The following is a 26280-nucleotide window of genomic DNA, read 5'->3' as shown; positions in this document are numbered from 1 at the left end:
AAACAATTTAACTCTGGAAATGTGCCAGACAGAACACGATTAGAGGGAGCCCTGTATATAGCCACCAAACAGGTACAAGGACAACAGCACGGCCTGCTTCCCGCACACAGCGTCACCAGCCTGCTTCAGAGGCCCATGGAGCAGGAACGGGGGGCAAGAGCTGCCTGTCAGTATCTGTACTTCACCACGAAGACTGTCAGCTGCGGTGACTGTGGTTTGGGGATGTCCACTGTCCATTAGGAATTGGACAATGACATAGAACCCACAATTCATTTCACCCTAGCCATCCAACAGCCATCAGACAGTGGTAACTCTGTCACTTCTGCCTTGGCTGGATGTGAGGCCGAGACAGAGGTGAACACTACACATCCACTGCCAACTCCTTGAGCCATCTAGTTCTTCTGTGCCGCACATTAACGTCATGAGAAAAGCAGAACAATCTCTTTGGAGTCATCAAAACAAAGGGGTGAGAAAAGGCTTTTTTTATTTGCATTTGCTGACAGCGGTGCTGAAGAGACTGGTGAAATGCTTTTAACTGAGCTAAACGTTCTGCTTATCAAGTTTAAAATTAAGTGCTGCTTAGAAAAAGATCCTGTTTGTCTTCTTATAGATGAAAGCCACTCGGTTTTTTTATTTCCACTGACAGTACAAAAATATATATCTATATATTACGGGGATTCAAGTTTTTCTTTCCACTGTCACCAAATGGAGCTCAACTGTACAAGGAGGATTCAGATTCCCCCTTCCAGCCAGTACAGTGAGCTTACTTACATCATGTGTTTGGAAAGGAGATTTTCAACAGAGGAAGTGAAGCGCTTAGCCATGCTGTCCAAGACTACACGGATCAGTGACCCTCAGCAGCATACAGACCACCACTGTGACATCACAATTTCCACAACATGGCTCAAAAAGATGCACATACCAGGAGAATCTGGAGTTTCAATCTTTATTTGTTCGGGGAGGGAATTTTTTTCCGTAATGGCCGGCTTTTATTACAATTTTTGGAAATTTTACTTTCGAAACTGGGAAAACCAGGTGGACTACCTGAGACGGAACATTTCATATGCAAGCACTTACCGGAGATAGTAGCAGAAGGCATGCTGATTAGTTCACAGCATATTAGCCAGGGCTTCCGTTAACACAACTCAGGGCTCATCAAGGAAAATGTGAAATAGTTTCATTGCTATTACTCTCCTAGAATGTCACATTTTAACAGTTGGCCAGAGTATAGTTGGGTGACACAAGGGAGAGGAAAGCTTAAAAAGATGAAAAAATATGGACTTAGTGAAGACAAATGTTTCACACAGGTATACCCACCCTCCCTCTGCCCAAAACCCAGATTTCATTACTAACCAGGTTTCTCAACCTGCCACCTAGAGGGCTCCAGCCTGAGAGGGTGGCACCAGAGAGCAACCACATGGGGCTGATGAAACCTGGCATCAAAACAGGGTGGCCAAAAATGAGAGAAGCCTCAGTTTAAAAAGAACTCATTTTTAAATTACACTCTCAAAAAGAAATGATGATCACAGAAAGTTTTGAAGCAGTTTTGATAAATGGTACAAGCAGCTCAAAGGATTAACCCAGAGGAGGTGATCGCATCAAGTGCCTGCCAGAACACTACAGGCAAACACATCATCATGAATTTGGTGTTGGTGAGTTATCCAACGGAGAGGCTAAAATTTTACCTTTGCTGAAGCCCTTGCTTTGGAAGAACCACAGTTTAGAAGATTCTTCCTCCCCATTTAAGATAAAAAAACTTTCAAAACTTATCTTTTCTAAGTGTAGTACATTGAAAGTACCTCTAAGAGCTCAACACTATGGTATCCTTTATAGCTTGTAATTAGTGATATTAAAACTGCTTTTCTATTGCAAAAAATGAGAGGCAATTCAGAGAAGCCCAGCACAAAAAGGACTGTGGAGAGATTGACTTGTAAGAAAATTAAACAGGAGGTAAATATGTATAGCTTAGCTACATGGCAACTAAGTGAGAAAATAACCATCTACCAGCAGCTGTACAAGGGAACATAACTAAGAGTGATGGGACGAAATCAACGGAAAGAAAATTTAAGCTGAATATTAGAAAAAATCCATCCTAACCACAACAACTAGTAGACTGTGGAACAATCCCTCCAGGGAAGTGGTGGAAACACCTGTTGGCAGATCCTGAAACGACACTGAACAAAGCACTGGGAAATGTATGGAATGGAGCTACCCTACCTAGCCCCTGTGGCTGGATTAGATGACCTAATAGCAGGGCTTGAAAAACCATTCACTCACACCAGCTGAGTGGGAAGCCCGCCCTGTTGAAAAGGGACATATATCAACTACTTCAAAATCTAAGCTTTCCGAACATGTTAACAGAGATCAAACGAAATTAAAAGCCAGTCTAATTTTTTGCTTGTGAAGGTAACCATGTAAACATGAACCACCTGTAAACCAATGCAGTATCATCCTCCTGAATCTGCAGCATACACCACCACGGTCTTTCCTGCTGCTAAGACCTTTGCCAAGTAGCAGGTGTGAAACTGACAGGACTAATCAGTTTCACTGGTGATATTCAGATTCACATCAATTTTATACTCCAGAAGCTGCTGGCTTGGTAAAAAGCCTTGGGCAGCAACTCAGGTAAGCATTAGAAACAGATACTGGGGAGGAGTCAAAAAACCAAAGAGAGGCTCGGGAAGGTCTAATGGAGACCTCCTCCTGGGTGACCCCACCAGCAGACAACAAGCACCAGAGGTAGAGAAGAAACAGAAAGCACCTTCCCCATTCTAGCAGCTACAAGAGTGCAAAGTTCCAAATTTATAAGACCAAGTTCAGCATCTCTCTTAATTCTTGGTAGCTGGTGCTGGGACATTTGCTGGACCTCACACATGACACTCCTTTCTTATCTCTCCCCATTCATCTTATGTATTTACCTCTGAATTAGGAGAGGTCTTAAATGTTTCAAAATCTGCCTAATAGGTCTTCTCCATCCCTAACTCTATAACCATGCTATCTTCCCCCACGCTAACCTTGTAGAGCAAATCTTCTTGTTGCTGATCTTTAAAACTTTAAATGATTCTACTACTACCAGTAACTGAGATTACATAATTTAGGTGCATTAAACAAATAGTGACTGGGCCATGATCTGACAAATGCTGACACATAAGCACCATTACTCCTATGAATAATTCCAGAGAAATCAAATTCCAACAAAGATTCCAGAGATTCAGATTCTGATAAAGATGCCAATCACTGTGTACAAGTCCCTTCTACTTAGCCACATATAGCTATCCTTTCTGAAAGTAACGTTGCTACTTATGAGGCAGCTATTGTTTTGAAATACTAATAGATTTGCTTGCCTGACCAATATTAGGGACTTACAGTAATGATTCCAAAGCTGGAAATATGATCCTTTGAGCTGCTGAGGACCTCCTGCAAGGTGCCGAGTACTTTCCGCTCCCATAGCCACTTAACAACCAGAGTCAGGCTCTACAGTCTTACTGTAAGACAATTTCTATTATAAACTTGGTTTTGATCAAACTAACTCAAATTAAAAATTCTCAAACCTAAAACATTGCATGCTTCATTTTACTCCAGAGAATTTGGGAAAAGTTAAGGGTTAATCAGACCAGCAGGTTTACAGTTAAGAGTCTTGAAAAAAACAGTATTCCTTTTATTTTTGAAAACTGTTCATTTTTTGTCTGCTCACAACTCAAATGGATTGGCCTAGTCCATGCTTACTTAAAAGTTATTTTCACATTTATCCCCAATGAAAACCAGGACTTTGGATGACTTAACTTTTTAGAGTGCCTATTCTTTAGAAGTTTAGTTATTTTTCCACTAACAAAGTCTAGAGGCATCCTGGCAACCACCTGCTTCATATATCCAGAGAGCACGGAAGATAGACAGACACACACAGATATTCTACAGCCCAGTGGTTATAGCACTGACCTGGTAGGTGAAGACAAAGGGTCCAGCCCCTCTGGTCCAATCACTGTTTAATTACTCATGCAAAGAGGAACAGCTTCGAGAGGAGAGACTGAGGCAGCCACACATCAGATTCTCCCGTAGCTCAGTGGTTAGCACTCTCCTGAAAGGTGGGAGACCCCTGTTCAAATCTTCTCCCCCGCTCAGGCAGAAGAAAGTGAATCTTCGCCTTCCGCATCCCAAACAAGTGCTCTATGCACTGATCTAAAGGTATAAGGTGGGCCCCACCACCTCTTCCCACTTTTGTGCAGTGAGGCAGGTGCCTAACTCATTTCTGCAAGAACCTACTTGAGCATCTAAGGCACCTGACTCCAAGAGAGGGGTTCCTATTCATGGATCACTAGCAGCAGTAGGGGCCTCCCTGCCACCTGGACTTAGGCACCCAGACTAGTGGATCACATTCTGAGGCACTTTCCTCCCCCGCCATGTACTGTACAGGTATCCGAGGCGCCTACCTCAGGCTTTGTGGATCACAAAGCTGTTCCTGTGATTTTCTAGGTGCCTAAAAGTTAGTCCCCCTGACACTGAGTGTTGCAGTGCCCAAGTCCCTTAGTGGATCGGGCCTTATGGTCTGATTTAAGGCAAAATGTGACACTGGTAAATAGAATCATAGAATATCAGGGTTGGAAGGGACCTCAGGAGGTCATCTAGTCCAACCCCCTGCTCAAAGCAGGACCAATCCCCAATTTTTGCCCCAGATCCCTAAATGGCCCCCTCAGGGATTGAACTCACAACCCTGGGTACAAGTGGATGCAATCGATCGGAAGGAGGGTGGGTAACGGTGATAGGAACAGTGATAAGATAGGGGATAGTTACATAGACTGTGCACCATTAGCAGGTCTCCAGTTAAAAAAAAAGAGTTAAGATGTACGTCAAGAAGAAAATTTTAGTGACCCCTTCTGGCTACCTGCCTATGGTATGGAAAACTCTAGTAGGTAGATACAGCAGAAGTTGATATAAGCAGGTCTTAGTTATTTAAGCTACTGAATTTTCACTCCTAGTCTTTATAGATACTCAAGGTTCTGAAACCAGACAGGAATATACAGCAAGAGCTAATCAGAAGAATGGATTAACAACATTCTGTACAAGATAAACAGCGTGTTTGTGGCTGCCTCTGACTTCACTGCCAGTATAACTGGAGGCTTTATTTCTCTCCTGCAGAATCCAGCAAAGCCACTTGTCTGTGACTAAACAACTAAACTACCTTAAAAGATTCAATGAAGGAGGCTGTTCCCTTACTTTAAGCAGCTTTTTCTGTGCTGCTAGCAAAACAATGTGGATGAGATCCACAGGAGTTCCATTTTTTGTATGTATCCATCTCAGTTTTGTACACCGCTGGGTCTGAAGTTTTCTGCTCCACTGGTGATGCAACTATCGAAACACCACAGAAAGTACTGGAGTCTTCCATAAATAACGGCAAGAACTACACTGCTGCAATGTTATGTTTGCACATTTAAGAGAAAAAAGAAAATAAGTCAGGAAACGCAAAATTTAAAACTTGCACAATATGAACTCAGTCAAGAGGCTTTATTTTTATAACATATACTGTTTAACACACTATAAAAATACCGTCAACTTGAAATCTAGCCAATTTTCTAAAACCTAAGTTAAAATTAGTTTCTGATATAACTACCCGAGTCCTCTTTCCAACTTTTTGGTTTTATAATCACACCTTTTTACTTTACAAAAAAATTTCTCTCCGCACTGTTGCGATGTTAAAAATGCATACATACCAAGGAAACTGATTATAAAGACAGCAACGAAATTGACCAAACACATAGACAAAATTTGATATTTTTTCAGTATACTTGGGATATTTGACATCCGAAAACCCCAATCATGCATACTGCTCAATGCAGGCACACTCCTGGACCTACATGGAGCTCTGCTGAATTCAGCCACTTTCTGCACAAGGTACACCTGTATGGCAGCCACTGAAGGATTGGGGTTGTTAGATGTTACTTGTAACAATCAGTACAAAGTTTTCAGACAGAAATAAAATCTGTAAGTGACCCTTTATAAGGAAGGCTTAAGAAATACAGGAATAGCAGCACTACATATGTGCAACCTAGCCAGGTTAACTTTTGTATTTCATGGCCTGGTGATTTGAAACATGTGATCTTAATGTTATATTATCAGTGTTTTGCATTTAATTAATGTGAGCATTAACAATCCCAACTAGAGTTTGAAGTTCAAATTAAATGATTCTTCAATTACTTATAAAATTTAGACAAAGTCATACTCCCACTAAACCAAGTATTCCTTTTGATCCACTTTTAAGTGCTCATTCAACCACTGTGTCTTGAGGGCTTGCACCTCTATTTGGTATAGCATTTCAGCAGTTTCCAATAAAAAAGCAACTTCAGCAATAATCTCTGAACTTGTGTATTGTCCTGATCCCCTGGAACAAGCTGGCATCTCACACATGGAAGAGAGGAAGGAGGATCTTGTGGCGAAGGCACTGGTCTAGGATTTTACAGATTGGGGTTCAATTACCCGGTCTGTCACAGACTGCCCGTGAGATGTTGGGAACTTGAGTTATTTTTCTGTGCCTTGGTTCTCTACCTGCAAAGTGGCGATACCCCTCCCCTACTTCACAGGAGTGTTGTGAGGATAAACCTGTTACCGGTTGTCAGGTGTTCAAATACTGGTGTTGAACACCACAAAAGGTCTTGAAAATAAATTAATTCTGAAGGAGCTAATTCAGGCAAAGAAAGGGCAGATCCAGATGTCTTTACCTAGGAACTCAAAGCCTACAATTCATGGGATTAAGTTATCAGCATTGTCCATTAACTCCCAAATACAGATGTTTAAGGATAAGATCCTTACTTAGGAAGGGCTGGAGCAGGAAGAATTTACTATATTGACAAGATGCACATCATGGGGGCTGGTGATTGAATCATTATGAAACATGAGATGTTGTCTGAGTGGCAGAGTTTACTGGACAGACCAGTGTTCCAATCCAGCATAAACACCTTCTGAGTGTTTATGCCTGACAGATAAAGGCAGGGGGTGCAAAGCAGGTGAAATGGAGACTGACGAGATTTTGCACAAGTTTGCTTTGCCCTCATTCATTTCAATAACCAGGGGACAGAGCCCATAATGAGTGGAACTAGATGCTTGCTGCTCTCAGCTGAGAGAGTGTGTCTTGTGTTTGAATAATCAAGACTAGTACTGTAACAAGGGATAGAGGAAGGATGGTAAAGTTGTTAGGGCTAGAGACACAGGTTCAATTCCTCTGTGACCTTAGTGTCTCTATGCACTTGAGTTCCCCATCTGTGAAATGGGGATGATCATACCTCACAGGGCTGGTGTGAGGAGAACAAATGCATTCAAGATCGTAAGGCACTCAAATACCACCGTGATAGAGGCCAGGTAAGTATGAGAAAGGGGAAAGTCTTTTCCCTACAGCACTTACAGGCTCAGCAGACCCGAGCTCTTCTGATGTCAGTTGTACGAATTTTTTTAAGTCAGATCTTGGAGACTCATCTAGCCTTTCCAAAACCAAAATGTTTAATTCAACCATGGCTGCAATAGCTGAGCTTCCACTATATTGCAGTGTGCTGAGACAGCAGGTCACAACAGCGTGACATCCTTGCATAGGAGAACATACAGAACAGCTAGGTCATGTGCATTTCATGATTTCCAGTGGTCTAATACCTATTCAGAATTTGCAAAAAGAAAAGGAGTATTTGTGGCACCTTAGAGACTAACCAATTTATTTGAGCATGAGCTTTCGTGAGCTACAGCTCACGTCATCGGATGCATACAAATGAGCTGTAGCTTATGCTCAATTAAATTGGTCAGTCTCTAAGGTGCCACAAGTACTCCTTTTCTTTTTGCGAATACAGACTAACACGGCTGTTACTCTGAAACCTATTCAGAATTTATTGAGTTTTGCAACCAGCTTTGAACTGGCCAGAGGGTTATTTCTAACTGTACTTTATAATCTTGGCTTTACTCTCCTTCACCTGCACTAAATACAGGCAAATTGTCTAGAGCGTTACATCATTTTTACTGTGTAAAACAGACTTGTTCTTCTGTTGGTGAGTAATTAACTCATCGTGACAAATAAAAATTTCAACAACCAGTACAGACTTCTCACCAGTTTTTGGCAGTGGCTGTGATAAGGCTGCCAGCAAACTGTTGCCACAAGCATCAATTGTTTCGGCAAGGAAACTTCAGCTTCTCCAACCAGGTTCCTCTCCTGCTATACCTGAGCTCTACTAGACAGACTCAGCAAATTTTCAGCTTCCTCGACTGTGCAGTTCTCTCACCTATACCAGACAGGAGATGACATATCCTGTAAGAGGTATACCAATTGTATTCATTAACCAGTGGAATGGCTCCAAAATACACACCATGCAGCAATCTGCTCAAGAATTCAGTGCCAAATTATTTGCAACGAGAGGGCACTATTTCCATCTTTGCTGGACAAACAAAGATGGGAAGCAAAGGGAACTGCAGGCCGCCAATACATTCACAGGCCGCAAACCTTTGCTAAAGCAAAGCCTCACGCTGCTTCCAACTCTTACACTCAATTCCTCTCTGGACCTTCTCTAATGTCTCTGAAAAATATATGTCCACTGAAGCAGTATGTCATTTTCTACTCTTCTCCCTACCCTTTACCCTCTTCACTGCTGTCTCCTAAGTTTCCAGAAGAGAGTTGCAAGGATGGCCAAAAAGAGCGATGCCTAACTGATTAGGGATAGATCCAGCCAGCCAATACAACTGATAGAGCAGTGGTCCTGCTTCATCACTGCATTCACACACTTGGGTCAGAATACCACCCAAACAGCTCCGAACTGTAACTTGCACTTCAGTCCTCTTTGTAGCACAGCTTTGCCCATTGGAGTTATTTTGTTCTGTATACTCTTCCTATGAATCACCTTTCCTGAATTACTCCCATCGCGTGTATCCAGAGTGTAGGTCTGCCGTGTATGGGTATGTCTACATGGCAAAGAAAAACCCCTGGCAGGCCCATGATAGGTTTGGGGGGCGGGGAGGGGGTTCCATTTGTGTGTAGACTTCTAGTCTTGGGCTGGAGCCCAGGCTCTCAGACCTCAGGGTTTACACAGCAATGAAAGAGCTCCGCAGCCCGAGCCGGGCAGCACACACCAGCCGCAAGTTTTTCTTTGCTGTGTAAATATACCCTAAGAATCTCATCCTGTCTTTGTGGGTGTCTGCACATAAGAAGGGGAAAGTCTCTGCTTATACTTGTGTTTCTTTCTTCCTATGCCACACACATGCGGGGGGTATGGATACTTCGAACCTTACCTGGTCCACTGGCATTCCACTGGAATCAAAAGAGAATTTAACGCCATGAAGGGAAGGGCAAGGGAATTAAAAAAACACAGGAGGGGGGAGGGAAGAAACAACCAAACACATTAAAACATTAAGCATCTGACTTCAATCCACAAAAGTAAATTCAATATTAAGGCAGAAATTCTGTCCTTAACTTACACAGTGTGCCTAGGTATAGATTATAGATTATACATACTGAAATAAGTAGACAAAACAGACAATTTCAAACCTATTTCAGAATTTCCTTACTTCTGTGGTTTGAAATTAAATCATCTGCATGCCTATTTGTATTATAGGCTCCAACCAAGATCATGGCGCCGTTGTTCTGGGTGTTGTATGACAAACAGTAGAGAGAGTCATAACATTACACAGTAGAATTCCTAAAGAACTGCTATGATTTTAAATCACACGTGAAGGAAAAATCTTAAAGGAGACATCCTTTAGCCAAGGTAAAAGCGTTGTACCTTAATTTTCTGATGAATATGCCTTAGTGAGTCTGCAGTACCCATGTCTGCATCATCAGGGATACACACTATATCTAATTTCATCTTTGTGTCTAGGTTTAGCAACTTCTGGACTTCTTTGGTTGTAACCACAATGACCTCTGTAGTAGAAAAGAAGAGAGGGGTGAGGGGAAATAAGGCAACAAATATTGATGTATTCATCCATCCAATGTACAGGATACACACACACTTTCAAACTTTCTCCAACTTCCATTGTGCTTCATGAATGGATTTAATGGAGTTCTTCAAATCCAAAAAAACACTAGATCCAGATTAATCAATTTCACAGAACTGGAGGATTAAGTTTTTGACTGACATGAAAGTAACCCTTTGTACATTTTTCTTCATTGTGAGAGGCATAGTATGAAATTGAGAGGGGAGCAGAGTACATATCCTGGTACTGTTAGCAAGCAATTTATTTAAACTACATGTCTGATAATGTCTCTGACACCTTGAATATCCCTGTCTTGGTGCACCTAAGGATCAGTAATTTTACCAATGAGAGATACAGAGTTAACTTTCTTCCCCTACCTCTCAACTTGCACAGCTCGCTCTAGAGAAACACCAAACGTGCTATTAGAGACAACAGTGAAATCAACTCGCCTAGCACCTGCCTGAGAGGGAAATGGAATACTGTTTGACTGAGTACAACACAGTTGGGATCACTCTAGATAGGAAAGACAGAAAGGACCTGGGGAGATGGAGTGGTATGTGGGAGCATTAACAACACCACGGAGATACAGAGGGAAAATGAAGACTATGGTGGTAAAGTATTCCAGGTAAGGGAACAAATATTATAAACAAAACATCAACCGCAACAGGCATTTACTACGGACACCCAGGAATGAAGGACAAGGTGAAAAGCAAAACTTCTTGAAATTAGTCTTGAAGTAGATAAAACTCACAAAATACTGTACACCTGGGGACTTTCCCAAAAACTTATGGTAGGTAACAAACACAACCAGACATTCACCAGAAATGTCCCCAGGTTACACAGATGAAAGAATGATCCAATATGAAAAGAATCTAACCAAAAAAGCCATCCTGGATTGACTAATTAATGAGACGGAGAAAATTAATGAACACGAGAACAATAGGGCAGTTTGGTACCGCTGACTAAGAGCTACTTTTCAAAGTTGATTTATTTTGTTTACTAGAATTATAAAACCAGAATGTGAAGGGAGCATGGAATTGCAATTGATTTTAGGAAAAGCAGTTGCTATAATGTCCCACAAAATCAAAAACTGCCTTGGATTCAAAACTGGCTAAAGGACCTAAAGAAAGGAAAATGATAAATGGCAATGTCTTGACGGGGGGGGCGGGGGGAAGAACAGCCAGTGGAGCAGGGCTTGTTAGTACATCCAGTCTTATTTGACATTTTTATTAAATTGTCTGATTGAGGGAAGACATCAAGTTACTGAAATTCATATACTGAGACCTGTGAACACTGGCAAAAATAGAACAGTGATACAAAGATCTAAACAGGCTGGAAATGTTAAAAAAAATCAATACGGAATTTAAGTATGAGAATATAATTAAGGTTAAGATTTTGTCATGGTTATTTTTAGTAAAAGTCACAGACAGGTCATGGGCAATAAACAAAATTTCACAGAAGCTAAGACCTGTCTGTGACTTTTGCTGCTGCGGCTCTGTGGTTTCTCCCACCACCAGGGTGGCTGGGAGCTGTGGGGTTCTCCCTCTGCCCATGGCAGCTAGGAGCTTCAGGGGGGGCCTCCCTCCGCCCACGGTGGATGGAAGCTGCAGGGTGACCATATTTCCCAAAGAGAAAATGGGATACCCCCAGCCGCTCACTCAAGGTGTGTCCCCCCGCATGAGGCTGGCGCCCATCACTGGAACCGTGCCAGGGCATGCTGGCTGCCAGCTCCAGAGTCCAGCAACACTTGGGGCTGAAGCAGAGAATATCACGGAGGTCTCTACAATTCATGGATTCCATGACTTCCATGACCTCCATGACATACACGTAGCCTTAAGTATAATTAATGCCAGACAACACAGTTTTATAGAAAAAAGGTCTAACCAAACAAACCTGATTTTTTGATTAAAATAGAAGTTCAGTTGATAACGGTAATTTTGTAGATGCAACATTTCCTGTGTCATTGTCTGTACACAGAAAGGTGGTTACCCTTCCCTTTATTTTTATGACATGCCCCCCCCAAATCACAGATAGGTATACAATGCTATAAAATCCCTCCTGGCCAGAGGCAAAACCCTTTCACCTGTAAAGGGTTAAGAAGCTAAGATGACCAATGAGGAGACAAGATACTTTCAAATCAGGAGCGGGGGGGGAACAAAGGGTCTGTGTGATGCTTTTGCGGGGAACAGATCAGGAATGCAGTCTCAGGACTTCTGTTAGTTAGTAACTAATCTAAGGTTTCAGAGTAACAGCCGTGTTAGTCTGTATTCGCAAAAAGAAAAGGAGTACTTGTGGCACCTTAGAGACTAACCCCATGCTCAAATAAACTGGTTAGTCTCTAAGTTGCCACAAGTACTCCTTTTCTTTTTAAGTAATCTAACTAGAAATGTGTTAGATTTCCTTTTCTTTAATGGCTGGTAAAATAAGTTGTGCTGAATGGAATGTATATTCCTGCTTTTGTGTCTTGTTGTAACTTAAGGTTTTGCCTAGAGGGATTGTCTATGTTTTGAATCTGATTACCCTGTAAGGTATTTACCATCCTGATTTTACAGAGGTGATTCTTTTACCTCTTCTTTAATTAAAATTCTTCTTTTAAGAACCTGATTGATTTTTCAATGTTCTTAAGATCCAAGGTCTTGGGTCTATGTTCACCTGTAACTTATCAAGCCTTCCCCAGGAAAGGGGGTGTAGAGCTTGGGGGGATATTTTGGGGGAAGACGTCTCCAAGTGGGCTCTTTCCCTGTTCTTTGTTTAACATGCTTGGTGGTGGCAGCATATGGTTCAAGGACAAGGCAAAGTTTGTACCTTGGGGAAGTTTTTAACCTAAGCTGGTAAAAATAAGTTTAGGGGGTCTTTCATACTGGTCCCCACATCTGTACCCTAGAGTTCAGTGGGGAAGGAACCTTGACAAACATACATAAACTTCTGTAAGGCGTTTGACTTAGTACTGGATGACATTCTGATTTAAAACTAGCATTGTACAGTATCAATAAAACACACGTTAAATGGATCAAGGACTGGCTAGCTGACAGAACTGAAGTAGTCATCATCAATGGGGAAATCATGATTGAAGGGGATGTTTCTAGTGGAGTTCTGCAATCATCAGTTCTATCGGGCCTAACACTATTTAACATTTTTATCGATAATCTGAAAGTAAATACAAAATCACTGCTGATAAAATCTGTTGCCAACACAAAGATTGGCAGAGTGGTAAATAATGAGGAGGATAAGGCAGTCACATAAAGAGATCTAGATTGCTCAATAACCTGGGCCCACCTAAATAAAATTCATTTTAATACAGCCAAATGCAAAGGTATACAACTAGGAACACAGAATGTAGGCCATACCTACAGACTGGGAAACTGTATAGTGGAAAGCGGTGTCTCTGCAAAGGATTTAGGGGCTAATGCAACCCTTGAATGTATAAACAGGGGAGTAATGAGGAGGAATAGAGAGGTGATTTTACCTCTATCTACAGCATTGGTGAGACAGATGCTAGAATATTGTGTACAGTTCTGTTGTTCACATTTTAAAACGGATGTTGAAAAACTGGAGACAGTGCAGAAAAGAGCCACAAAAGTATTTGAGAGATGGAGAAAATGACTTACAGTGAGAGATTTGAGGAGCTCAATCTCTTTATCTTGCCAAAAAGATTGAGAAATGACTTGATTACAGTGTATAAGTACTTTCCTAGGAAGAAAATACCAGGTACTAACAGGCTCTTTAATGGAAAGGCAGAACAAGAACAAGTGGTTGGAAGCTGAAGCCAGATAAAATCAAATTAGAAATTGGACACAATTTTTTAAAACAGTGAGGGTGACTAACTACTGCAACAAACTACCAAGTAGTAGTAGTGCTTCTACTAACTACCAGGGTGACTAACTACTGCAACAAACTACCAGGGTGACTAACTACTGCAACAAACTACCAAGTAGTAGTAGTGCTTCTACTAACTACCAGGGTGACTAACTACTGCAACAAACTACCAAGTAGTAGTAGTGCTTCTCCATCTCTGGATGTCTTAAAATCAAGATTGAATGCCTTTTTAGAAGAAATGCTTTGGTCAAGTACAAGACGTTGGGCTCAATGCATGGGTAACTATAGGAAATTCTATGGTCAGACTAGATCTAACTGGTCCCTTCTGGACTTTAAATCTATGAATCTAAAAGTAATTTTAAAACGTTAACACTGGAAAAATATGAACTAATACAGATGGAGAAAAATAATCTAAAAAACTAAGTAGCAGAGACAATGACAATTTACAAGTATATGAATGGTTTCCACCAAGCAGGAAGAGGAATTATTTACGGTGCTACAAAGGGTATAATTAGGAGTAATGGATAAAATTAAGGAAAGGGGAAAATTTAGGCTGACTATGAGGAGAAAGTTCATGTTTGGCTATGGAAAGTCTCCCGAGGGACGGGATGGAAATCCCATTGCTTTGCACACTTTAAGGTAGAGCAGATAAAGCCATAATAAATACTGTATTATTAGGCTTGGAAGGATCAGAGTCAATTCCACCATACACACATAACTTGACAAAACATATTTCCATTTACAATAATAGACATTTACAGCTAGCTAGGCAAAGTAAGACAAATGCTGCTTGAGAACTTAGAGTTTAATTTAAGATATTTACTTCGTATATTTTGACATGTGATGTTGACAATTTGTTTTTTAATGCTTATAAAACTTTAACTTTTTGAATCTCAGTGTCTACTGTCATTAAGTAATTACTGTCTCCCCCCTCCATCATTTCTCACAACTGTTTAAATTTACATTGATAATTAAAGTTTAAAACCCATAATGTTACAGAACTGTAAACATTAAAATAAAAATCTAAATTATGGTTACAAATAAACACCCATATTATCCATGACAATTATAAATTATTAAAAAAATAAACACTGAATTTCTGCCAAGCCTGTGTGTTATGTAGAGAACTACCCTGCCCTGACAGGGGAATTAATTTGCTAATTTATGGGTTAGCAACTGGCAATCTCTCACCTTCAAATCCAATTCGCTCTAACAAATTTAATGGGTACCAGATTAAAGGTTTGTTGCCTACTGGCAGGAGGGGCTTAGGGATGCTGGAAGTTAGGTCCATCATTCGGGATCCCCCACCAGCTGCCATCACCACTGCTTGAAACTCCATCTTTACAAACTGCAACTGAAAACAGAGGGTGTTTTCGACGCCACAGAATAACACGTTCAGCCCCTCCTTATAATCACCCAAATGACACCAGAACATTTCAGTCCAAAGCCCCCCACTCGGGGAAACTATTCATTCCCCAATACCAAATCAGCCGTTCTTCCGCGGCAGATGTCAGACAACCGTTTCCTGATGCTTGAACATTAAAAATTAAGATAAACAACACACAACCATGTAATTAAACCCCGGCCCCGCCCGGGGGGATGGGAACCGCCCCCCCACCCGCCGGGGGATCCCGGGCCCCGCCCGGGGGGATGGGAACCGCCCCCCCACCCGCCGGGGGACCCCGGGACCCCCACCCGCCCCACAGCCGGGGGACCCCGGCCCCGCCCGGGGGGATGGGAACCGCCCGCCCCACAGCCGGGGGACCCCGACCCCGGCCCCGCCCGGGGGGATGGGAACCGCCCGCCCCACAGCCGGGGGACCCCGACCCCGGCCCCGCCCGGGGGGATGGGAACCGCCCCCCCACCCACCCACCCCCCTGCCGGGGGACCCCGGGCCCCGCCCGGGGGGATGGGAACCGCCCCCCCGCCCCGCAGCCGGAGGACCCCGGGACCCCCACCCGCCCCACAGCCGGGGGACCCCGACCCCGGCCCCGCCCGGGGGGATGGGAACCGCCCGCCCCACAGCCGGGGGACCCCGACCCCGGCCCCGCCCGGGGGGATGGGAACCGCCCGCCCCACAGCCGGGGGACCCCGACCCCGGCCCCGCCCGGGGGGATGGGAACCGCCCCCCCACCCACCCCCCTGCCGGGGGACCCCGGGCCCCGCCCGGGGGGATGGGAACCGCCCCCCCGCCCCGCAGCCGGAGGACCCCGGGATCCCCACCCGCCCCACAGCCGGGGGACCCCGACCCCGGCCCCGCCCGGGGGGATGGGAACCGCCCCCCCACCCACCCCCCTGCCGGGGGACCCCGGGCCCCGCCCGGGGGGATGGGAACCGCCCCCCCGCCCCGCAGCCGGAGGACCCCGGGACCCCCACCCGCCCCACAGCCGGGGGACCCCGACCCCGGCCCCGCCCGGGGGGATGGGAACCGCTGCCGGACGGGGGGTTAGCCCGGGGTCTGTCGGCCGGGGCAAGGCGGCTCCTCTGCCCCACAGCAGCCAGGCCGCCCCCGCCGTTACCTCAGGTGCCTCCTGTACCGGCTTCTCTCTCCCGGGACAGCAATGGCGGCACCGGCAGCTACTGCGCCTGCGCTGCGGTTTCCCAACGAGCGCCGAGAGAATCGATAGGCGGCCGGAAACGGCAGGAAGCGGTAGGTGAGCGCCGAGCTATAGATCCCCCCCAGGAGAGACTGCAGCAAGGACAGAGGAGCACAGAGTCATCGATCCCCCAGCAGCAAGCTGCGGCGAGGGGAGGAGCACAGAGTCATCGATCCCCAGCAGCCTGCTGCAGGCTAGAGAGGGAGGAAGCCCTGGAGTGCAGGGGCAGCACCGGGGGCAGCTCCCTGGCTCCGGGCAGAAGGGGCTCAGCCAGCCAGCCCCCTCCCCTGGTTGGGCAGGGGGCACACACTGCAATAAAGGGGGGCTTTAAGGCAGCTGTGGCTCATGGCGGGGGATCCCCCTTGCAGAGATACAGGGCTCACTGACAGCACCTGGATACTGAAGAGAGGGGGGGCTACACCTGGGTGAAGGGGACCCCATTTCCAGTCAAGGTGGGGGCTTCCTTGGCAGCTCCGTTTTCTAGGGCGTCAGAAGCCGCATGGGCCGCCCACACGTTCAAACCTCAGGAGTCAGGCCGCAAATGATCATTGAGATTGGCCTAGCCCTCGTGAGATTTTGGGGGTTCTTTCTTTGCCTTCTGGTTCCTGAGCTTTAGGGTCACATGTGGCTCCCATTTCTGAGCTTTTCTCCCCACCTACGAGGGCTAGAAGCTTGCCTACATTTTAAACGGAAGTTGAGATTATCACACAATTCCAGGCGCTGGGGCTTTAAGAAACCACCAAATACCATGATAGACAAAAGCCCATAGGCAGAAGGTGCTGGTGGTACTGTTACCTCAACAGCACCATGCACGTATTTCTCAGAGTGGAGAATATTCTCCCCACCCCCCCGCCCAGGGAATGTTATGCTCGAGTTTGTCAGGAAACACTGAGCAAGTGTTGTTAACATCATCATTCGCTGGACTTCGGTCTTTGCTCCAAGCACCATGCATCACGCAGAGCGCTTGTTCCATGGGGCACCTGTTGTCTGGTAAACACCTCATTTTATAGGGACAGTTCTGATATTTGGGACTATTAGGAGCCACCCCCCTCCCGATTATTCACATTTGCAATCTTGTCACCCTACTCCCGAACTGCTGTTATTTTTGTTATTTCCAAATTCCTATTTGATAAGTTGCATATGGTATTGGAAATATTTCGTGATCAGACAGGGCTCTGATTCCAATTTGAGCTAAACAACTGAATATGGACCCCAGATCTCTTTCCTGGCATTTGAACCCCACTTTCCTTCCAAGGCACTCCATTTAAGAAGGATCTGCACTGCTGGATCAATAGAAACTATTTGCATAGATGAATAGTATTTTCAAGTCCAACCCAGTAGGGTTCTGGGAAAGCACCAAAGGTTCCCCACAGCAGCTAAAATTATTATAACTGTCTTAATTTCTCCCAGAAGAGGCATTGTTGCAGCCAGTCAGAGATCTCCTTGATATTTGGAAGGATATCTCAGGACCACCAACCAAGCCCACAGGTTATCTTCTGAACTTAGCAAAGCAGACAACCACTGCTTGCTGTAGCAGCCAGAAATCCCTGCTGACTCTGAATTCAAATCCAAGGAACAGGTTTATTTCAGCATAGGTACAGAATACCACACCCCAGGGATCAATTGGGGGTAACAGGCGAATGAGTTGGGTGTACACAAACAAAGGCTATACATAAAGGCAAAGGCTTTATCTCAGCACACTCTTTTTATACCTAAGAGGACACCCTACTTTTATCAACATCCCACTTTTATCGACACTCCCTCCTCTGATTAATTGCCTAATAGTTATGGCCATATATGAAATTCTACACTACGCACTAGATTATATAACATGTTATCTACTTGTGACACTCTGTACCTCGGGGGAACACCTTACACCCCCATGTTCATCCTTATAAAATGATTGTGTGATATCCAATGCAAAGTTTGTCATGGTGGGTGTCTTTGGAAGGCTCATGATGCACTGAGCATGGTTGTATAATAATGTTATAGGTTATAATTTCATGTATATAGTTATGAGGCTGAAAATGTGTCTTCATGGCTTAAAATAAGCCCAGGCAAAAACTCTCCAAGAGCAGAGGGGCAGTTCACACCTCATCAGGGCATGTATGGGATAAACCCAGCCCAGCCTCATAGGAACAAAGGATGCCGGCCCAGGCAACAACAAAAAGATGTGTTGGATTCTCGAGTGAGTCACCTCCCTTCCTTTGGTCAGTTTGGGACTGCGATGAGGTAATGCTCACCTGACTCTGAAGGGAGGGGGCAAAGCGAAGAGTGAAGAAGGAACATGATAAAAGGGAGAGACGTTTGCCATGCTCTTCCTCTCTCTTCCACTTCCATCTACAGACATCATCACCAAGTGACTGAAGCGCTGATCAAAGGGAAGAGCCTGGCTGAAGAGCAACCCAGCCAGCCTGTGGTGAGAAGCATCTAAATTTGTAAGGGCACTGAAAGTGTTAAGATCAGCTTAGAATGCATTTTGCTTTTATTTCATTTGACCAAATCTGACCTGTTATGCTTTGACTTATAATCACTTAAAATGTATCTTTGTAGTTAATAAATCTGTTTGTTTATCCTATCTGAAGCAGTGTGTTTGGTTTGAAGCATGTCAGAGACTCCCCTTGAGATAACAATCCTGGTACATATCAATTTCTTTGTTAAATTGACAAACTCATATAAGCTTGCAGCATCCAGCGGGCATAACTGGACAGTGCAAGATGGAGGTTCCTAGGGTTGCGTCTGGGACCAGAGATATTGGCTAGTGTCATTCAGCTGAGCAATCCAAGGAGCAGCTTACATGCTAGAGGCTGTGTGTGAACAGCCCAGGAGGGGGGTCTCACAGCAGAGCAGGGTAAGTCTGGCTCCCAGAGTCAAGGATTGGAGTGACCTAGCAGACCACCAGTCCAGATGACACCAGAGGGGAACGTCACGCTACTTATTAACAATAACAAAGCTATTAGTCTTATTATTAGATGGGGATTTCCCTTGCTTTCTCTGATTGTGCTTTTGTTGTCCTGTACCCAAGTCAGGTGTATTCAGGACATTCCTGAAACTGAATATCTAGTAAGACAAAAAGGCTTTGTTTGCACTCCTTTCCAAAAAGGTTATTCAGAGGTCTTATTAACCACACTAAAAACTAGCCAACAATTATATTGCTTATATTATTATTAACCAATATATGATCCATTAAATGCACTTAGGGCCTTATTGTCTTAAACAACCTAAGTTCACCTACTCAGTGTTTTGCTTCCTTGCACTCCACCACTTGAGACCTCCCTGGTCACTGTGGCAGGGTGCTGGTTGAGAAGCCCTTAATCAGGTCCTGACACTCCAGCCCCAATCAAGGGTGATGGATTGGGGCCAGGTGAATAGCCCTGTGCCTGCCTGGTAACTGGCCGCACCTGCCAATCTTATTAGTCCAGAGCTATAAAGGCTGGGAAGAAGCCAGAGAAGGGGGCCCTGCCCCCTACTCCTCCTCTTCCCCCCCCCAGGCCCCACCCCTAGCCATGCCCTCAGAAGCCAAAGCCACGAGTAGTAGGAGCTGCCCGGTGCCGCTGTGGGGAACCCCAGACCCCTGCACCTGAGCAGTGCACCCCAGGGGGTGGGGACACAGGCCAGGGGCTGTTCTTGGGCATCCCAGCCCATCGCCCAGGGTTTGGCCCTAGGCCTAGTGCCTTCTGGGACAGTTTTTGAGAGATTAAGCATCAGACTGTGTAGATGAGGTTGGATCTGTTCAAGAAGGACGTTAGGTCTGATCTGGCCAGGGGCTGAGCTCACTGGGATGGACAAGATCCATCACAGAAATGCCACTGGGCACAACTCTCCCTGGGAAGCCTTGTGAGCATCGGAACAGAACGAGCCTGCACATGGCAGCACCGCCAGAACCGTGCCCTAGGAGGTGCTCTTACACACAATTCAGGTCAACATTCCCTCTGCAGCACAGAGCCGGGGACCCAATTCAGCTGCAGTTAAAGGCCAGAATCCACCTTGCTGAACCCATACTGTCAGCTCTAGGGGTTTTAACGCAACCCGACCACTGCCCCAGCCATCTGATGGGGGGACAGATGGAAACTGTGTATGCTAGCTCCCCGGAGCAGGGGCAGCTCCACGGATGTCAGCAGAGCTGACACCCACTTGCCCAAGGGCTGCCTTCCAGCCCAGGTAGCATTCACCCACCGCCCCTCTGGAGCGGGTAATGGCACGGCTCTGATCCCACCCCCAGGGAAAACAATGGAAAGAATCCCACTGGCTTTGGCTCAGACCCAGTGGGCCCAACCCATCTTCCACTGATGCCAATGGGAATCGTTCAGCTGAAGTCAATGGCACTGGATTAGGCCCCTAAATGGGACACAGAGAGACACTTACCTGCTCCCTGCCATGCCTCCAGCAGGTTACAGCCCCGCAGACCAGGACTGCCTTGTATTTTGAGCCTTCGGACTGAACCGCGGAACACAAGAGCCTGCAGAAGAATTGGAAAGATTGGGCCAAATGTGCCCCGGTGGCTCTGCAGTGATGTCTGTGACCTTCCACAGGGATGGCTTGTCCCCTCATTTCAGCATTTTACAGTCTAGCCGGGCTGCAGTATCCCCGTGCTGTTGCAAAGAACACCAGTGATTTTTGTCCTTCCCCCACATACTTTGCTGGAGTGCGGCGCTTACCGCCCCATTGGCTGCCCCATGCCCGCTTTGCAAGCAGTGGGGCGGTTTGATCTTTACGATCCCATTTCACCGACATTGGCAGCCCCTCCCTGGCTTTACTTTCCCCTGCAATTAACAAAGGAAAGGAGCACAGATTCGCCCCGATCAAAACAACACGAAAAGTGCTATGTTGCTCCAGGAGATCTTTAAACCCTCTGAGCCTCAGTCACCCGGCAGGCTGCTGGGAGGGTTTCTGGTTCTCACCCAAAGAGCGAGCTCTTCGCTTCGCTCACTGGCCCTGGAGAACACATGTGCCTCTCTGGAGGAACTGATCCTTTTCTATCCTCGTCCCTGCTGGAAGATTTTCAGGTCAGGGAGTCGCTGGGTCCTGCATGTTCGCAAAGCGCCGTGCACGTCTGAGAGGCAGGAGACGTAATCACGCGAGAGCCTTTACATTACAGGAGGCTTTGGGGCTCGGGCGGAGATCAGGGCCCCGTTGGGCTGCACAGACACTGTCTGCCCTGCACAGCTTCCCGTCTAAACAGACGAACGGGGTGAAGGGAGTTGCTCAAGGACCCAGAGAGTCAGCAGCAGAGCAGGGACTAGAAGCCAGATCTCCTGGGGCCCTGGCTTGGGCCTCAGTTGCCAGGCCGTCGAAGGTGCAAGCGCAGCTGTTTAGAGTTCGCCACGTGCTTTAGGACTTTTCCCACTCCCCACCTGCCAGCCCAGGTTTTCTCTTGAACGCGACAGGGAAAATCCAGCTGGGATTACATTGCCCGGGCTGGGATTTTTGGTTTCGCCTCCATTAACAGCCACTGGAACACAGCACGTAGCGCCTTCCCGCCTCCGCCCCCGGCCCCCGGCCGAACCTTTATTTAACCGTAGATCACAGCTGGAGGGCTAACTGCACCTCCGCTCCCTCTCTGGTCGCTCTGCGTGCACCTCCCGCAGGCGTCAGGCTTCCCGGCTCTGCTTCTCCTGGGATGGAAGCACCCACCGGGCCTGTCTTAGCCACCTTCCAGAGGAGAGTTGGGCAGCACTGAACTCAACAGCGTCCATTATTCCCTTGGAAGACGACATCTGGCCACTGCGGGAGCCGGACAGAGGGGCCTTAGCAGGGTTGGCTGTGATTTAATGCGCTAAAGGCCTCGTGGATTTCCCCTTTCGAGGGCCCAGCCGGCAGCACTTTGGCCTCAGGCCTGGCTTGGAGAAGGGAGCGGCTTATACGACCACACCCAAGTTAAATTCTGGAGAGCAAAATGCAAGCTGGCGCACGGGGGTCGGCGTGAAAATACTGCAGCATGCCCCAGAGCAGAGCAGAGCAGCCCTGGGGCTGCAGGCACAAGCAGCCGCTCCGCTTTGAGCAGGGCCCGGCCAGCGGCAGAACCCCCCAACCCTCAGCATGAGTCTCGGCATTTGCCACGTGAGAGGAGAATGGGTCCTTCTCTCCCAGCCTGGGGGCAAGACGCTGGAATTGGATCCCAGGTCTCCCATGCACTGCCTGGTGCCCACGCGTTGCCTCTGAACAGACACGAGATCCCTGGATCCTCTACGGGGAGTGGCAGCCCACTGGACTTTGGGAAAGCAGGTCACCAGCAGAGCCAGGCCTGGAACCCAGGTCTCCAGAGTCCCGGGCCAGTGCCTGAGCCTGGACTGCCCTGCTTCCCAAACGGCAGCACGATTTGACCCAGCTCCAGGGGCAGGGCTTGGACAGCTTGATAGGAGCACACAGGCCGCTCGGCCCAGAGCAAAGCGGAACAATCATACTGGTGCTGTGCAATACGAACGCATAACGCTCCGAGGGCCCAGCGAGCAGCGGTAGGGTGCGGGGAGCCGGTGGGGGATCTACGCTCAGTCGCTTTGCAGGGCACTCTCCTGCTGGGCAGCATGGGGTGCTGCGTTCCCCTCCCGAGCCATCCTCGCCGATAACTCACTGGGACACATCTCGTCAGAGGGCTGAGCACAGAGCCAAAGGAGCCAATGCCCGTCGTGATAAGCAACCCGCCCAAAGCCCCTTGTTGGCAACTGATGAGTGGATAAGGCCTCTCCAGCCAGGGTGCAACGCGATCTGCCTTGACTGAAACACCAGCCGGCAGAACAGTCCCAGGGCCGCAAGCTGGCTTCATTGGTAAACTCCACCTCCATGGCTCCACTCGGGATGTCACAGCAAGAACTCAGAGCTCCCTGCTGCAAAAGCCTCTACCATGTCAGCTGAGGGGGAATCTCTATTAGCAGTGAAGGGCCTGGGACACACAGGGGAGCAGATCTGATTCCATCCAGCAGAAGGCAGCACTGCAGTCACACCAGCTGCTGAGTACAGTGTGGCGATACATCAGATCAGGTGTGCAGCTTGCTCCCCGGTGTTGGAGTCAGGCTGAAGCAAGCGAGCACCCAGCAGGAACAGGCTGGATTCTTCACCCATGCAAGCTCACAAGAGCTCCTTGCCGTCTGCCGTCCTCCCAGCTCCCTGACTCAGTCACTCAGCACCCTCTAGTGCTCAGGTAGGTATTGCATGCACTGGGCTCACTCCGTGCTAGTCAGACAGCAGTGGCTAGCGCAGAGGGCTCTTGGCAAACAAAAGATAGGGGTCAAACGAAGCCGGATGAGGAATCAGACAAGCCACAAAACTGGTTTTCAGTATAAAATTGGTTATTTGACAAAATGAAATGTTTCCTGCAAAGCGCCTGCTTTATGCAGGAAATTTCAATTTATCAAAGCCCAAACGTTTGACAATAGTGTGGCCCAAACCTGAAATACTTCCATTTGGCTAGGCTGCTATGGAGCCTCATGGAATTAATCGTAGTCCAGTTTCCCCTTGTCCCTTTTCTCCTCTCTCGGCCAGTCTCCCCAGCCAAATGACATCTCCCAGGATGCATCCTGACCATGGACTCCCATGATGCAACTGGCATCCTTTACCATGAGGGAACTCCATGGTGCATCATGGGAAACTGAGTCCAACCAAGGAGCCCTGGAGGAGAACCGGAGTATGAGGCACTCAAACTATAGTTCCCATGATATACTGCAGCAGCATTTCCAAATACAGATATTTGCAGGCTTTTTAGTTTTCACCACAAAGTCAAACTTAGGTAGAAATTTTCGACAAAACCTTTTTTTAATCAAAAGTTTCCACTGGGAAAAAAACTCCAACACCATTTTCCAGCTTGCTGTACTAGCGAAAGTGTCTGTATCAGTGCTGCCCCCTAGGGGATGGGACAAGAACTGCTCACCTGTGCGCCTTAGCCTCTGTAGTGCTAACCCTGGTTCCACCCTGTGGTGGGAAGGGGCTGGTCCCTGTAAGTAGGATGCTACAGGTTCGATCCCTATGTCTCCACAGAGTTCTGAGTAGCAGCTGCCGGCAACCCTAGGGAAGCAATGATTTGTTAGAAGAGTCATTTTTTCCATCCCTCTTTGGCAGCCCAGCCCTGTGGCTCTGTTCAGTGCAGGAGAAAGTAGATGCTGTGTTACCTCTGGGGGTCCGTGGGATTAGCTGAGGTTTCCTGGCTTCCCACATCAGTAAACAGCTCAGTGCCTGTTGAAAGCCCCGGATGGAGAGCTTGTTAGCACTGGAGCCCGCCCCACATTTGTTTGCAATTTGAATGTCTTTTTTAGCAAGCGGGGCAGGATGTGCTGACTCCCCGTTTCCATTTTAGCTCCAGCCAGGGATCGCCTCTCACTTTTGTTTCACTCAAGGAGCTGACCTAGGCATTTCTCAGCACGACCGCATCTGCCCCCCTCCCCGCCCCAAAGTACCCGCACAATGAGAAATTACAGGCTAGGAGATTTCCTCCCTTCCCCCGTTTACCTTCCCCACCATAAACCTCCATGCCTTCTATACAAAGCACTGATGCATCTGCCACTTTCCTTCACCCACCTAGGCCCCAATCCTGCAATGAATCTGTGTGGGCAGAACTGTATGCCTGCGTGGAGACCCACTAGCTGGTGCCACTCACTCCCAACCCCCAGGGCCCCTGCTACGACCACCCGTCCTGAATTGGGCAGTACAGTCCCAAAACGCAGTGTTCAAGTCCCAGTCCTGGGCTAAATGTCTCCAGGATAACATTTGTCCTGGATTCCCTGGGGTGCCACTCCGCGCCTTCCTGAAGCTCAGGGGTCGTGCCAGCTTCTTTCTGGCTGCGGGGAGGAGGGGGCTGAGGTGGGCCTTAGCCCCTACTCGCCCCGAGACCCCACCCCCTGAGGCCCTGCCCCCTGGCAAGGTGAGAAGCCGGAGCCGGGCAGTAATAAGAGTTGCCCAGGGAGCCCGGGCCACTGTGTGGAGCCCCAGACCATCCACCTGCCCTGGGTGGCATGTCCCGGAGGGCAGGGACATGGACTGTGGGGCTGCTCTCGGGCACCTGCCCAGGGTAGATGGAAGGTCTGGGGCTCCCCACAGCAGTCTGGGCTCCCTGGGTGGCTCCTACAACAAGCCAGCTCCAGCTTCCAGCCTGGCTGGGGGCGGGGCCTCAGGAGAAGAGGCGGGGCTCCTGCATGTGTCCCGCTTTTGCCTTTTGGAAAGATGGTCACCCTTGCCCCTGCTATCCCAGCCCTGGGCTCCCCTTCACCCCACATACACAGCTATGCCAATGACCCCCAGTCCTGACCAGCAGCCCCTCCTAGTCCAGTGCTGGGCTGCCCCCAGCTCTGCCGGGCCCTGTCAGTCCTGGCCTGTGGAGCAGGGTGCAGGTCCTGTCAAACAGCACCCAGAGGCCAGGGTGTGGTTCCCATCCACAGCGCGACCAGCTCCTATGATTTCCCTACCGCTCGCCTGATTCTGCTTGGGCTGGAGCCAGCCCAGCCGGGGCGAGAACCGCCATTGACCCTGGCTATCTCAACTCTGCCTGCACATGCGCTGAGGGTGCTCGACCCCCGCTCTGCCCCAGGTCCTGCCCCCACTCCCTCCTTCCCCCAAGGCCCCACCCCGCCCCACCCCTTCCCGCCCCCTCCTGCCAGCACACCCCACCCTCGCTCCTCCCCCTCGCCTCCGGCACGCCGCTGAACAACTGATCGCCGCGGGCGGGAGCTGCCATATTTTTTCCCCATAGGTGCTACAGCCTCGGAGCACCCTCCGAGTTGGCACCTATGCCTGGCTGGGTGGGAAATGCACCCCTCATTGGCTGCCTGCCCCACTTACCCCACCTCCTGGGGAAGAGCAGTCAATCAGAGCTGCTGCAGAAGCAGGCAGTGCTCACACCCACTCACCCCAGGAGCTGTGAGGGGTTTTTTTGGGGGGTGGGGGGAAGCAGAAAGAGCCCAGCTGCTCAGGGCAGCTTGGCTCCCTGAGCCCCCCTCCCCTCCTGTCA

The 26280-nt window shown here is 47.8% G+C and overlaps 1 protein-coding gene across 3 annotated transcripts in view; it reads right to left on the bottom strand.

Moving 5' to 3' along the window:
* Positions 1-16375, bottom strand: part of LOC140916364 (translation initiation factor eIF2B subunit gamma-like) — a 239007-nt gene extending 222632 nt beyond the window's left edge. For all 3 annotated transcript variants that reach the window (XM_073357910.1, XM_073357909.1, XM_073357915.1), the window contains exons 1-3: positions 16269-16375; positions 14941-15103; positions 9741-9880 (exon numbers count right to left, since the gene is read on the bottom strand). In XM_073357910.1, the coding sequence (XP_073214011.1) occupies positions 9741-9880; positions 14941-15088 (288 nt within the window). In that variant the 5' untranslated portion in view covers positions 15089-15103; positions 16269-16375. The remainder of the gene's footprint in view (positions 1-9740; positions 9881-14940; positions 15104-16268) is intronic.
* Positions 16376-26280: the final 9905 nt, after the last annotated feature.

This window comes from Lepidochelys kempii, chromosome 8, assembly GCF_965140265.1.
Source record: "Lepidochelys kempii isolate rLepKem1 chromosome 8, rLepKem1.hap2, whole genome shotgun sequence".
NCBI lineage: Eukaryota > Metazoa > Chordata > Testudines > Cheloniidae > Lepidochelys > Lepidochelys kempii.
Note: the sequence above shows the minus strand (reverse complement) of the source record. Positions and strands in the feature narration are given on the sequence as shown.